Below are 14,835 nucleotides of genomic sequence, written 5' to 3' on the forward strand. Positions count from 1 at the left end.
AGGGACTGTGAAGTACAAGATACCTTCAGTTGCTTAAAACTGGATTGAATTATTGCTTGCTGGGATAACAGGTTTCATATCTTACTTCCCCACTTTTAAAATACACAAATATAAATAGTCCATGAAATGTAATAAGAAAACCTTAAAGGGTTATTGAGACCAGTTACATTTCCATTGGATTATAGTAATTTTTTGAAGGTCAATTCCATAATTTTTTCAATGTGAAGAGTAAAAGTTCAGAGTTCTATTTTAAAATGTTCAGAAGGAATACACATAAAACATTGTGGAGCAAGTTTAGTTTTTCAAGCTCATAAAAATGGCAATAGAAAGCTTTCTTTATGGAAATGGGTAGTAGAGCACTTGTATTTAACTTGTCTTGTAAGCTTTTTTTTTGTTTAGCACAGGGAAAATTTCAGTTTCTCAGAAACAGCCTGGAACCCATTTTCATTCACATGTGCTCTGACCCACTGGGTTTGCCCTCCTGTGCAGCAGCCCAGCTCGATTATCTCTGGCTGCAGAATAAAGCTGGAATACTCCAGAGCTGAGGAGGAGAATGTAATGACAGACGGTCTTGTGCAGGTTCCCTCACTTCACCTGGATAGGTGTTTTAGGCTGCTTTTGAAGGCAACTGCTTTTTAGGAAAATGTTGAAACTTGTGCGCGCCCTCTTTGGTGCTGTACTGCTTAGGAAAGCTGCACAGTGTTTTCTATATCCAGTAAAGACTTGCCATAGATGGGTAAGTCGTGGGAGGTGCTGATCCAAATTGAATTTGGTGTCTTTGCTGTGATTTTTCATGGAACTTCTGAATAATGCCTAATACCTAGTTTTAAGAGGTGCTGCAGAAGAAGGTAGGCCCTAATCTAGTCCAATGAAGGATGCTATGTTTGATAAAGGTGAGAGGTAGGCCTTGTTTGCTTCAAGGGGTATAAACTATATTTATTGCTACAAGAGCGAGGGCTTCCCTGTAGAATGAATCGCTGTTCCTCCCTTGTGGAGCATTGTGATCTTGAAGGTAGTATAACAGTACTTTAAAGGCTTTTGATTTCACTGGAAGCTACCAAGTGTTCAGGAGATACTTGATAACTTTTTCATGGGATTAGGGTCCTTCAGAAACTTAATCTAGGGGTAACGATGGGCCTAGCTCATTTGGCAGCTGGGTGCCACCAATTTCCATGTTCCTTGTACCTCTGAATATATTTAGTTTTTTGAACACAAAGTAGAAATACCCAACAACTTCTTCCATCTAGTCACAATTGCATGTTTTCTGCTCGATTGTGCAGTTTGAATTTAGTGCAAATAAAATTTCACACTTGGGGAGGACTAGCAGGGCAACTGGTGAGAAGGAGGCTAGTGTGCAGGGGACTCTTGGCTTGCCTGGACAAGCCAATCTCATCTCAATGATGGCGGTGTTTGCAAGGTACCTTGGGCCAGGACAGGTGACCTGTCTCTCTTGATTATCTCACAGTCTATCTACTGATGTGACTTCTAAAGTGTAGACGTTGGGAATTTTTTCCCCATCTGTTTGTGGTAGATACAGGACAGAAGAGGCCGGTTTTGGCTTTTTGACAGATTTGAACATCAGTGGTCCTGTTGATCTCTCGTGTATATTTGATCGCTCAATACTTCAGAATACTGGGCTGGGCAGAGTAAAACAGATGTAACTGCTTCCTGATGGACGTGTCAATGTGGATTATTCTCTGTACTAGTGGTAGATTCAAGTCCACTTTTCATAAGGCAGCATTATAAAGTGCTATGACTGAGACAAGACTCCTATTGCTGTTTCTGCAGTTCCTCACCCTATCCGCTTCAGGGTTTTTCCTTTTTGTAACAAATGAGGGAAGGGTCCTAAAGACAAATCTTCTTTCATTACTCAGCTCCAGTTCATCCCCACAGCACATCTGTTCTGCATGATGTATGCAATGGGAGACCTCCTTAAACTGTGGAAAATAAGATCTTGTAGTAGAAAGTATATGGCAAGGTCAGTGAAAGGTTTTGCAACTTGCACTACTAGTAACAGTGGATGTTTTAATGAAGTAACCATAGAAGAATCTCCTCTAGTACTGTAGGTTAAATGCAAAAGAATGTGTAATCCATGGAGAAGGTAGTCGGTGATGTTAGGAAACAGCTTTCCAACATAGTTTATGTGATTGACTTGCATGCAGTGTCACAAAGTCATTGAGTCTCTTTATGTTTTACAAATGCATTTTTGAAAATTGTTTACAAGTTCAGTAAAAGAGGTTAGATATCCATGTCTTCAGGTTTTCAGGTCCCAGATGGCTAGGAACAAAGCTTTTTTGAGCCTTCTTTGGAAGCAGGTAGTGATGGTTGCTGTTGAATTGTTGGGTGATGTGGTGTCAAGATCATTGGTCTGACCAAGTTGTCTTCCCTCAGTATCTTGGTTTTACCAGTTCTCCTTCTGATTATGTGCAAGTTCTCATTTTATTCTGGAAGCAAGGTGAAAGCCAGGATGCTCCCAAAGCTACCCCTGTCTGTACAGTAGCAGTGTCACTACTGCCCAAGTTCCCAACTATAACTTCAGCTTTTTGTTTTTCCTTTCCTGAAAACTTGATGGTCTAGCATCAACTCTGTAGTTGTGCCCAGAGATCTGACAGTGAGGCCAGTGCGTGGCTTGAAAGAGCTGAAGAGAAAGGACTTCTGGGTGGTGGCAGATGGGATGGCAATTGAACTCAAAGTTCCTGCAGCAAGACAGCTCTGAATTTAAGCCTACCCCAGGGTAAGTGTCACAACCAGTGTCTCAGGATTATGTTGCAATGAGAGTCAGCCTCCAGGCCCTGATTTGTGAACAGCAGCTTAAACTCGCAGGGCAGAGGTAGCTCTCCACACCCAGCTGCCCACCCTGGGTAGGCTTAAATTCAGAGCTGTCTTTTCCCAGACAGGAAAGGGAGCAACTAGTCAATAGCATTCCTAGATCTTTTCAGATAATGGGGAAGAAGGGCTGAGCTTCACAGGGGTTAGGCTGCCCCTGCCCTATGTTGGTCCAGCTGGACCTGGCCCATGGGAAACTCTGAGCCTGGAGGCTCATGAGGTGGTAGCGTAGCCTTTTGAAATGTGTTTAACGTGTGCCACTTTAAATTCATGGTGCTCATCTGACATATGAAATAATTTCTCTCTGCTCCTTTCTTTATTTTGGAGATCCCTATTACTTTTTAGTGTGACTAAGTGGTAAACCTAACCATGGTGCTTTGTCTGTGCTTTTAAAATTTATCATAAAACCTACGCTTTGCTATGCAAATAGTTACTGAAACTTAATGCTTCTTCTCTGTTCTCTTTCTTTTGGGGCAGTTTAGCCTAGAAGTGAATGTGAAGGTTTCCTAGTCTCTTTGTTTCAGTGCTGTGACACCCTTTAGTCTAAGGAAATGATTTTTTGAAAAACGGGACAGTGTTTGAAAAGCGCTAGTGCTGACTAAGGTAATAAACATCAAGCAAAAGCCTGGTAACCTGTCCTATCAAACTCAAACCCTAACTCTTCTAGTATCTTATAGTGGATTTGTACTTTGACCATAGCTGGCTTTCCCTTTCAAGTGTACGATAGATTACTTGTATGTAACAAAGGTCAACTGGTAAAATTATTTTACAGCTACTGGAAGAATGTGTTGCTGCCTTTTATCGTGAAGATATGTATCTGGGGAAGCTTGAATTGTTTTTCTTCATAGTTTCATAAAGAACAAGTGTTGAAACCATTCTTATACACATGTGGCTATCATCTGAAAATCGGTAGGGTATTTATTACCTTAGGCTTATCTCAGATCTAATATTCACATGTCTTGGTTTAAAATTCTAGGGGTAACTAATAAATGCCAATATTTGCTCATGGAAAACTTACCAAACCAGGGGGTGGGGATCCTGTCAGGAATTTGGGGAGAAGAACTTATGGTGCAAATGGTAAGGAGTGTAGGTCTGTGTTTTAACTTCACTGCTGGAGTTGAGCAAATTTCCTCTCCCTTTCCCCCACCCCCAGAGGAGTAGCTTCCCAGTCTCCCTCTGAATTCAGTGGGGAATGCTTAACCTTTTAAAAGCTCAGTTATCTGGGAGCTCATTATTAAGACTCGTACTTCTGAAAGATTTAATTCTGCTTGGCAAATATTCATCTGCAGGCAGCTAATTCCACTTGCCAGTTCCTCTCCCCCTTTGCTCCCTGCTCAGTCTTCACCTGTCATTTCCCTTTCTTGTGTCCTTCTAATTTGGATTTTTCCTCTAAGGTCTTAGGGAGTCAAAAATTTTCATTTGAATTGAAGTTAAAGCCCCTAATGATTTCTAGCATCAGACATCTTGGTGTCATGTAGCAATAATCCTGAGACAAAGGAAAAGTAAACATTGGAGGCAGTACTTACCTGTTCCATAAATAAATAAATTTTGGGGGGAGGATGAGAAATTATTTTTGTTTTGCAAGTCCTTTGAAATCTGTCTGCATGAAACATCTGCTGCATCATATGTAAGAAGAGAAGGCCAAGCGCAATAAAGCATTTCATTAATGTTTAATAACATAGTGATTAGCAACCCAGCAAATGTCTTATGCCCATGGGAGATTGGAACTTACTTGATTAATAGATTAATTGCAACCTGTTCCGGTTGTGATTGCAGGTGTAAGTTTCTATGGATATTGCAGAGCCCCTGAGGACTGATGTTACAGGCGTACTTACACTTACTTTCCTCTTCCTAGTTGAAGAGTTAAAAACCTAAACATGGGGAGTAATCTGTCTGCTGTTTCTATGGAAGGAAAACGATTTTTACTCGTAAGACTTTTTCAACAGCTCCTCTGTGTTACCTCTGAAAAAGAATGACTATTATCTCTGAAAGAATCAGGGTGCCTTTTAGGAAATACTTTGTTATTCTCCTTCGTGCACTTTGTTTCAATGTTATAATGAACTTGAACGATCTTTCTGAGTTTCAGACCCAGTTCTGGTTTTCTAACTTCTATCTTGAGTACACTGTAATTCCTTATTGCATCTGGACTTGCCGCTGAGCTGCAGATCACAGTTAGATGCTGTAGAACTGAGCTATTCATCAGGTCACAGTATTTGAAACAACCATTTGAAAACGATTAAGTGAATTTCAGGTTATGGTCTAGAAGTGACATGATGCTGGAACCCAATTTGCATTCCAAGTTCAGTCTCGAGCTTCCGAAGCGGGCAGGAATTTAGAGATGGTATTGAGCCTCTCAGAGGCTCTCAAACTCCACTTCCATTCAAAGAGGCAGTGACAAGCTAATGAAGAATTTGGCTTCTACCCTTCAATTAACTGAGATACAGGGAGGAAATGAAAGAAGAATCAGAATTTTTCTTCTGTTTTCCCAAGAGACTGAGGCTTGTTTATGTTCTCTTACAAACACAAATAAGCCATTTTTGCCTCCAGTTATAGGAAACTGTGTAATAGCTGTATGAAGCTCAAGTTTTCTGCTTAGGGACTGTGTCCTGCATTGGCGAGAGCAGGCTGGAGATGGCATAATATGGCACCTGCCATTGCTGACTAAGGGGAGTTAGGAAGTTCAAACCATGTGGTCCCTTTGTGAGGAGTGATATAATGCATGAGTTTGAGGGCAGTAATACAATAAAAAGAATTAATGGGGTGTAAACAAGGTGTCTGTTGGTATTGTACTGGATTTCATCCAGTACACCTTTCTCTCAGTTCGCTCATTACTACATGGTTGGGATTCAAATCTATCTAGTTCATGAAGGGCTAATGAAGTCTAGCCTATATTTGCAGTGGCTGTGTGACTTTTTGCTTCGCTCATTATTCTAGAGCTTTAGTTTCAAGCACTTTTCTTTTTCTTCTTGCTGCCCCGTCTGCACTCTAATTTCAGTTGAGCTGTAATAAATCATGGGTTTGCAGGTTGGGAGTGTGCTGGTGGCCCCACCTACATTTGCCTGAACCCTGTGCCTTCGGCTTGCCCTGGCCTGGCCCCAGCTCCATCCCAGCATTCTCTGCCCACTGGTCTCTTCAGGCAGGTCCTGCCTGCTGCCACGTTCAGAGCCAACGCTTTTTGCCCTGATCTGTACCCGTGCCAGGGCTGAAGGTCGCTGTGCTCAGTAATAAATTTTGGCTAGAATACAGCTGACGCACACATTTTGCGCCTCTGAGTTTTCTGGGTGTTCGTAGGCCAGCGCTTCAGAAACATTTTGCAGTGCAGCCCTGCTGTGTGTGTCTCCATTGTTTGTTGCTTCAGGACCTTAATTATCACATTTTTACATAAGGACAAATAGTGGAAAGTTTGGCAGCATTATGGAACTAGGTAGCAAAACGAAGCTGATTTTAGAGCCTTTTAGTTTTGTAGTAAAGCAGAGCGTGATGCAATGGCACTTCACTGGGTTGCACAGAAATGCATCCACAGGCACTCTGTATCTTGAACCCCCTGTCAGCTTCCTCCAGTTACCGCTCTTGCGTGGCAGAGTGCACGTGAACTCATTATTTGTGTGCTGTATAGGCACTTAGCATTTGGGTTTTCCCTTGTATGAGGGTTGGGATTCCTATCAGTGGTAGGCAGGAAGACATGCAAGGAAGGGGGACTGTGGAGGGGATTTCAAGTAGCAAGTTAGTATTTGTACTTATGCCATATCCTTTCGGCTATCACTGATTTCTGGTTTTTTATTAGGGAAGCCCTGAATGTTAACAGTATACTAATTGGTATTTATGCCTCCAGGACTTCTTTTGATGATAAAAGTCAAAGTGCTTTTACAAATGCTAACCCTCAAAGCTGCTTCTGTGTACATGCATGCGTTACACATTAGTAGAGGTTGGAGCAGGGCACGATATCTGGACTTTGACCTGTGCGTTAAGCCTGTTGGGCTGCAAGTATTTAACAATTATCGATGGACCAGTGCTAACTGGGTGGTGGTTGTTGAGGCATTACAGCTCTTGGTATGTCAACAGTATTCCTTTGTTGGTATTGTCTTGTATTTCTAGATTAAAGGTCGTGATTGTATGAGTTTGGAACTAACAGGTGTGCTAAAAATGGAGACTGTCCCCACTTAGATCTGCTGGTGTTGGAAATATGCCATGACTGGCAGGAGACAGAGTGGGGCTTTGCCTTAATCTGCGCCTTGACTGTAAATGAGGAAAACTGTGATCCCTATTGACACTTATCTCTGCTTGAAATTGCTTGCCTACAAAATGGACTTTTTATGGGTTGCTAGCTATTGATGACTGGCATGGGAAGATTCCCAGCCCAGGCCTCTGTAGTTAAGCCCCTTTTGCACTTCTTTTCCCTCCAAGCGCTTATTTATTTCAGTGATAGCTTGGGACAAATACAGAAGAATGTAGGAACTAGCCTTTATTCTGTAAAATGACTCAATTATCATATATCTGTGAAAGACAGTTCTGTAAGTTGTAGAATAATTTCTGTAATATTTTTGCTGACAGCAAGACAGTGTTAAAAGTAGCCTTGTGATAGATGGTGTTTGAAATCCACCTTTGGAGGAATGGGTCAGGCAGCTTCAGGAATTTTTAAAGAAGATGCGGTACAGCTTTTATCTTGCAGTTTGTCCCACTAAGCTTAGGATAAACCAGATGTACTAACATCGGGGCTTTAGTAATGATATTAGTGAAAATATGCTGATCTTGGTAATGCCCCTACCTCTTGGTAACCTGTCAGGTGATATTTCTGTACCACAGGTAGTTGTGGGGAGGGGCCAAAAAAATCAAGTTCTGCTGCTCCATCACTACCTTCGTGCTTCCTGCTGGAAGCTAGTTTCTTTCCCAGCTTTGCCCATGGCTTCCTGCTCTAGCTCTTCACTGTGGGGGAAGCTTTTACTGAAGAATAAGAAATGTGGTAGAATAGAGAAAATTGTGATGGAAGCAGGAGAAAGGAGGAAACAGTAAACATGACATGTGAAAGAGGAAGAGTTATGTATACTGAGAAATTTGGATCTGCCTGTGCTGCTTCCACCCATCTATGATGCCAGAGTTCATGGGACAATTACACTCCATTTTCTGTTTTTCCAACCTGATACAAGAATGCGAGATACTGAGCTTCAGCATTTGAAGATTACACCCCAATAAGAATAAAATTTGGTTCTAAAAGTGCAAAAACGAGAACTGGTCTTACTTGTTTAAAGCAAGAAGACTGTTACTGAAGTTGCATGTTGAAATAGATTGGTAGCTTATCCCTGCCTTACCATCAAAAAGATATCCTCTCTTAAAAGGACAAGATGTATGCAGTCTTATCCATTCACAAGAACCCGGTTATGTCCTTGGTGTGATGCAAGACAAAAACACAAATTTCTAATTTCTCCTATTTTATCCTCAAAGAACCTTGTTGAGACTTTAAACAGGAATTTTAGAAGAGGGGAGGGGGGACCAAAACCCAGCATACCCTTTAGCTAAGGAAGCTCCAAGGCGTTCTCTTCTGAACTGGATCCAGGTGATATTTCTACACTTTACTAGGTACATACTGATAATGTTGTGCTGATATGAGCTGTACAAGACCTTCCACCTTCATTTGCTCTGGTCCAGTTCAGGAAGTTGCAAATCCGTAAGGCATCATCTCTGATGATCCAGTTGTATTATCCCCTGTTGTAAAGGGGGGAGCAAGAAAAAGAAAAGGCAAAGATCGAGGTTAGGGGTGATGAATGCAAACTGGCATAGCTCTAGAAATCTCTGGATGGGGAGGGAAGGCTGCGTGTGTGTGTGGGTGATGGTTATCCTAGTCTGTAATAGCAGATTACAGTAGTGAGGCAGGAATAATCTTGCTTTGGAGGCTTTGTATCAACTGCAGCATTAGCACAGTTACGAAGGACTGGGGTTGTAACTTTGGAGAGAAGACTTGAGTCTTCATGCATGAGCTTTATTGGCTATGTTCTGAAGTTATAAATCTGATGTTGTCTTGGCAGTCTTTAACCAAATCTTTCGCCTTGATGAGCAACCAGATTTCTTCAACGTAACAAGAAGACACAGGCAGTCTGGGCTAGGAAAGTCATCTTCAGAAGTGATGAACAGGGGTTTGTCATGTTGGGTTTGCTTCAGTAGTTGGTGGAGGGCTCAAATGCACTGGTTGTAAAGCAGTCTTCTGGAGCTGTGTGTCGGCAGCACCAGGCCTTCTGGAGAAAGAAATATGTTTTAGATAAATCAAACTGCAGCAGAAATTTGCTGAGTAATCTGTTGATAGTATGTGGGTTTGCAGCTTCCTGAAGGGAATGTGTGCTGTTCAGGAGCTCTGTGTTTTGGTGTGAACAGAAGTCTGCTGGGTCCTCTCTTGTGGCAGGGCTAGTGCTGAAGGGTATTGCTTTCTTCAGTGCTTACCAGGCCTGATACTCTCAGTGAGAAAGCTAAACCTTTCTCTTCATGTGAATGGGTGGGAGAATGGGAAAGAAGAGTAATTTCCTCTTTGAGTCTTTGACTTTACATCCATGTCTCTTGGAAGGTAAAAATGATGAGTTAAGGATAAGCATGAGCTTTATGTTTTCATCCACCCTATATTTTGATCATGCACTGTCAGCCTTTCTCATCAGCATGCTTTGAAATGGTTTTAGTTTGCATTATATTTAGACATGCGTTTTTTCTCTTGTACTCTGTGTAGGGCATCTGTCACTGTTCACTAAAGTTTCCCTACTTATAATCTGATTCCTCTCCCTCCACCCCCAGTGCATTTGTGCAATGGTAATTGACGGCCCACACTATAATGTGAAAAGGCTGTTATTTAAGATGTATACAGGGAAATACATGGTAAAGTGGGACTACTTGAAGTGTCCATCTGGGAAGAAAAGGAATTCTTTAAGGCATCAGTCTGTTACGTGAACATCAGTTTCTCTGCCACATCCAATTTGAGCTTTGCAACTGTTTGAGTGTTTCCAGCTTTTGACTGCACCAGGAAGTAATGATTAGAAGTCAGCTTGGGTTTAAGGTGGCTGAGGTGCCTATTTGACTAAGATGACAGTTTGAATTTGTTTCCTTCTGTCTAGTCACAGGATGCAAGATATAGGTTACCGTGTAACCGGTTTATGAGTTATCCCTGATATTAGCACCTCTTGAAGCACTGTTTGTGCAGCTGGAGCAGATGGTCAGGATGCGAGCTGAAAGCAGTGGGTCAGAGTGGAAGGCATCAAAGTAGGCACAGACTGTGCTTGTGCTGGATGAGACACCAGAGTATAAATATAACTTCAGCCTAGCGTTAGAATAACTTCTGCTGATTTCCGCCCCCCTCCCCCCCCTTGTACCCAATGGGTACATGTATACATGCTAACTAAAGAACATGAAGCAGTAACCTGACTTAAAGTATGTATGTGTATTTTAAGGAGCTAGTAGAAATATTGCCAAAATAACATCCGCACATTTATGCTAAGTGCATAATATACATTGTGGTGTGAATTGCTGTTGGAATTTGGTTGAAGTGCTGAACTTGCAGTGTTAGGTTCAGTCCTGTAGTAACACTGTTAAGCACTGTAAAGCCAACTGGAGAAAGTAATCTCTTGTCATAACTGGTGTTCCAGTGACCGATGGGATGTAGAACCATCCCTGCTTTGGCTTGCTAGTTGAAACCTGCCTGGGTTGTGAGGACCAGGGCAACACCACTGAGCCAGCAGCAGCATGCGGTTTCAGACACAATGAGAAGCTGAGGTCTTTCTGTTGGTCTGAAGTCTGAACTGTGCTGTGCATCACAGAAACCCCAGCCATGACTCTCAAAACTGACTTCTTTAGCATTTAATAAAGAATGAGTAAGTGGAGGATATTTGACCTCCTGTTCCTACCAGGAGAATGCTTTCTTCTGTAAGATGTGAGGTGTGTTGACGAGGCTGTGTGATGAAGCCTGTGTTGTCTTTCACAAATTCACCACATTGGATTTCAGGAGATATATGAAAGCCTCAGAGGTCTCTCCCTGCTTCCTCTTACTGTCTGTCTTCATCCTTCAGGGTAGAAAAGGCCTGTGTTGGTGTGCACCTAAGAGACTTAAGCTTTGATCTGCTCAGAAGCTGGGCAGGCTCAGGGGAGGACTTGCTTTCTCCTTAACTACTAGCTGGATAACTGCCAACTGATAATTGTGTGAGATGTCACTCGTGTTTGTAAAGAGCTGCCTAATACTGAAGTATTTTTTGAGTCAGCAGGTGGCAGGGATGATAGGATTAATGATACTGCATCCTATCTAACACCTCTTTTTAAGGCTACATGGCTTAGAGGAATTAAAACCAGAGTTCATAGCCATGTTCACATTAGAAGCTCTGAGTGGCTCTTGTGGAGTTCCTTAAGCTTTAATAGCAGTGATAGGGACTGTACATGACCCTCTGATGTACAGAATATTAAATCCTTATTTCTACAGCAGCATTGCACAAAGAAGGTGTTAGCTTTATGTATTTAAGTACAAAAATGCATGATGGCTGAAGAACTTTCTTCCCAAAGAGTCCTGAAGCTGGCCACAGTTAATGATGCTAGTAAGTGTATTAGCGTATTAGTCTAGTGTATTGGTCCTAGCTAGTTAGGATGCATGACTAGCAACTCTGTGATCCAAGTGAAAATTGGAATGCCTTCTATTTTTGAAGCTGCGGATTGTGTAGTAATTGAGGAAGGAAAAACAGTGATGTGTAAATGTGACCATAGGAGAAAGGAGTCTTGTAGCAACAGCTGTGGAATGAAGTATAACAAATATAGCTGTGCTACTTTTACTTGCTTGTTTTTATTCATACCTGCAATTCACCATTTCACTCATTTTTATCTGTTAGGCTATAAGATCCCTCACTTGTTTAGGGCTCAGTTACGATGGATATTGCAGTAAAGTCCTCAGGTTATCATGCATGTAATGAACTGATTTTTTTTTTTACAGCTTTTTCAGGATGATATAAAATGGAAAAATAACACTGTTATTCTGTCTGCCTAAACCTGGTTAAACCTTGGTTGAACAAAAGTGGGAACTAAGTTGCCTGCTCAATTTCAGGTGCTTTATGTTGGTCTTGCAAAGATAATGGTATGGGAAATTATTTTTCAGCACAGAACTCTTTTGCAGTGTGGAGGCTGGCAGGCATGTAGGTGGAGCTGTTATGTTTGCGTTTACATTGTTTACATTATTTTTACAGTATTCAAGGAGGATAGGCTTTGGACTGTTCCGGATGATATATTGTATTCTTGTAAGATCAGAAAATAAAGCTGGAAAGTTAATGCCATCTTGCCTTTTACTGCTGAAACTCTGGTAATGTAAGTAGGTAATTGCTGGATTTTGTGATGGATTTGAGGACCTTTATTTTAGAGGAAAAATGTACTCAAAGATGTTGATGTTCTCAGTGATAAAGTAATTGGAAGAAAGACAAATGTGTGAAAGATGTTGCTTCCTTCCAACCTTAGTTACTCTTTGGTTCCTTAGTTTTGTCAGTTCCTGTATCTGTATATTAAGGTGTTCATTACAGTACTCTAACTGTGAGAAAAAGTGTTTTTTTCTAATTGTTTGCTTTTCTCTTGTTTCAGAACCGAGAGCTCCAGATTATGAGAAAGTTGGATCACTGTAACATTGTCCGATTGCGTTATTTCTTCTACTCTAGTGGAGAGAAGGTAAGAATGAAAAAAACAAGGCCATGCCTCCTGGTAGCCATCTGGGGTATAACTGAACTGCTTGAATTTCTAGAGACAGGAGCGAAGGTGATAGACGTGATAACATTGAGAAAATGCTGTAGTGGTGCCCAACAGATCATGTTGGAGCAGATCTTTTTCAGTTATGGAAGTGTGTGGTCTATGAGGAGCATTTTTATTAGTGTAGCGTAACAGATTTGGATGTGCACCGCCTCTTTTTTTAATTTAGCGGAGCTCAGCCGGGCTTCATTTGCACGTTCTAGCACTGCCTTTCTATATGTGCAGATATGTTTTCTAGGATTTGGCATTAAGCACTCTAGATTTAAAGCTCTTTGTGACTTTTCCCATACTCGGTCTCTGTATGGGTCTCTCCCCTTTCCTTGTGCGTCTGTTCCAAATACAGGCCAAGTTTCAAAGCCCAGAGGAAAGAATAACATACGATCCGTGTGATTGTAGCATTCGTCAGAATGGTTATGCACCAGAAGGAGGAGCAAATAGCTGGATTTAATAAATCTCGAGTAAACACTGCCATTTATGTTTTCTTTCAGTCTAGGTATAAAAGTTCCATGGGCTTTTTAAAAAGGGGTTACAAGGTTTTGCTTGAATGTGAAGTTATAACAGCTTCTTTTTCTATGTATATATCAGAATTTTAGGAATCATAGGAGAATTCAGGATGAAATGGACTGCAAGATGGCATCTGGTCCATCTTTATACTTAAAGCAGGGTCATCCATGAAGTTTTAAAAAAAAAAAGTCTTTCTGGCCCATGTGGGAGTTAACGTAAGCTGTGAGGTGGGGAAATGGGCTAGATGACCTTCTGAGCTTCCTTCCTCTGATCTTTTTATATATAGTTATAAATACTTTAATGGAAAAATATTATATAATTTATCTGTGTTAATTTTTCATTCTCTAAAGCAGATTGCATCCTTAGTTGTCTTAAAATGCTGGTATACATGTGTTCATGGTGCTGTAAAGGACTGTGTACAAGAGCTGATAGCTACTGGAAGGCTGTTAACTGCTGTTGCCATGAAGTGGACCAACAGAACAGGAGAGGCAGCCCATCCGCCTCATGGTCTTTGGAGCTAGAGACGGAGCTGACATCTTCAGGATAAGTTGTTGGTGACAGGTTGCTGCAGCCTTGTGCAGCGCACAGAGGGATAGTTGGAGGACTCCTGTTCTTACCTCTCTGAGAGGTGCTTGGGGGGGTCCTGGCCATGTGCCTTGCCTGTGCCTATAGAAAGCTTGCAAAAACGCTTTGCAAGAGTCAAGGAGAAATGTATTTTTTGTGTGTTTTGTTCTTTTATCAGCCCTTCCCCCCTGTCCCCCCGTTGCTGTTTTGTTGGTAGTGCAGTGTAGTTTAAAAAACTGTATTGTGCTCATTTAGCATATAACCAGAAATTCCTCAGGCAGTGTGAGTACAAGAAGGGAAATACTATGAAGGAGGGCTTGGTTTGGGGGTTTTTTGTTTTCTTTTTTTAACCATCTTGTAACTTGGCTAGAGTGAAGTAGAATTTCATGAGACAAGCAGAAGACAACTACCTTCTCTAATGAAACCTCCTGCAAACAGCCGAAGTGTTAAAACTTCAGAACAGTGTTCCAGGAGCCTTTGCATAACAGTAACTTGAGTAAAACTCTTTGGAAATCTTTAACTTGATGTTGAGCTTGAGGCTGGATTTTCCACTTTGCTGTTTCAGCTCCACGTGGCTGATTCTCAGCAACGCTAGCTTTGTTTTTAAAAATGTGGTCTCTATCCATGACTAGTGAATCTTAATGCTTCAGTGAGAAGTTTCCTTTCACATTCCTTTCTTCTCTTCTCTCTTCATGCCTCTGCTTTGTGCCTTTGAGATATCCACTGCTACCCTGTTGCAAAATGGGACAAATGTGAACCAGTCCCTAGGGCAAAGGTGTACCCAGCAGAACATCAGCAGCGTTAATGTTGCCATTCAGGTTGCAAAGTCTCTTTGCAGTTCTGTACAAAATAATACTTGCAAGCCAACTATGTATCTCCATGTAGTTGGCAGCATGTGAAGATAACTGCGTATGAGTCTGTTCGCTGCTGTTTGGGAAAAGCTCTAGAGAGCAGCAAGTTGGTGTCCTGAAGCTTATCTGGGAAGGAAGAATAACGCTTCTTATGTTTTCGTCAGTTTGGGAAGCAGTAACATCTTTTCCTTCATATTACCCTTGTAATCAAGCTGGCTTTTTGGAGAGCGGAGGAAAAGGTAGAAAAGCATGAGGTCCAGTCTGGTAACCAGGAAGGACATATTGGAAACAGTTGCATATTTAGGTGCTGGCTACCCAGAGCTTTATATAAAAGTGATTCTTGAAGCCAAGT

General features: G+C 41.6%; 1 protein-coding gene across 2 annotated transcripts in view; it reads left to right on the plus strand.

The window, feature by feature from the left end:
* Positions 1-14,835, plus strand: part of GSK3B (glycogen synthase kinase 3 beta) — a 155,338-nt gene that overhangs the window by 72,369 nt on the left and 68,134 nt on the right. For both annotated transcript variants that reach the window (XM_064465752.1, XM_064465759.1), the window contains exon 3: positions 12,403-12,486. In XM_064465752.1, coding sequence (XP_064321822.1) covers positions 12,403-12,486 — 84 coding nt within the window. The remainder of the gene's footprint in view (positions 1-12,402; positions 12,487-14,835) is intronic.

The sequence above is a fragment of the Phalacrocorax carbo genome, chromosome 1 (assembly GCF_963921805.1).
Source record: "Phalacrocorax carbo chromosome 1, bPhaCar2.1, whole genome shotgun sequence".
Taxonomy (NCBI): domain Eukaryota; kingdom Metazoa; phylum Chordata; class Aves; order Suliformes; family Phalacrocoracidae; genus Phalacrocorax; species Phalacrocorax carbo.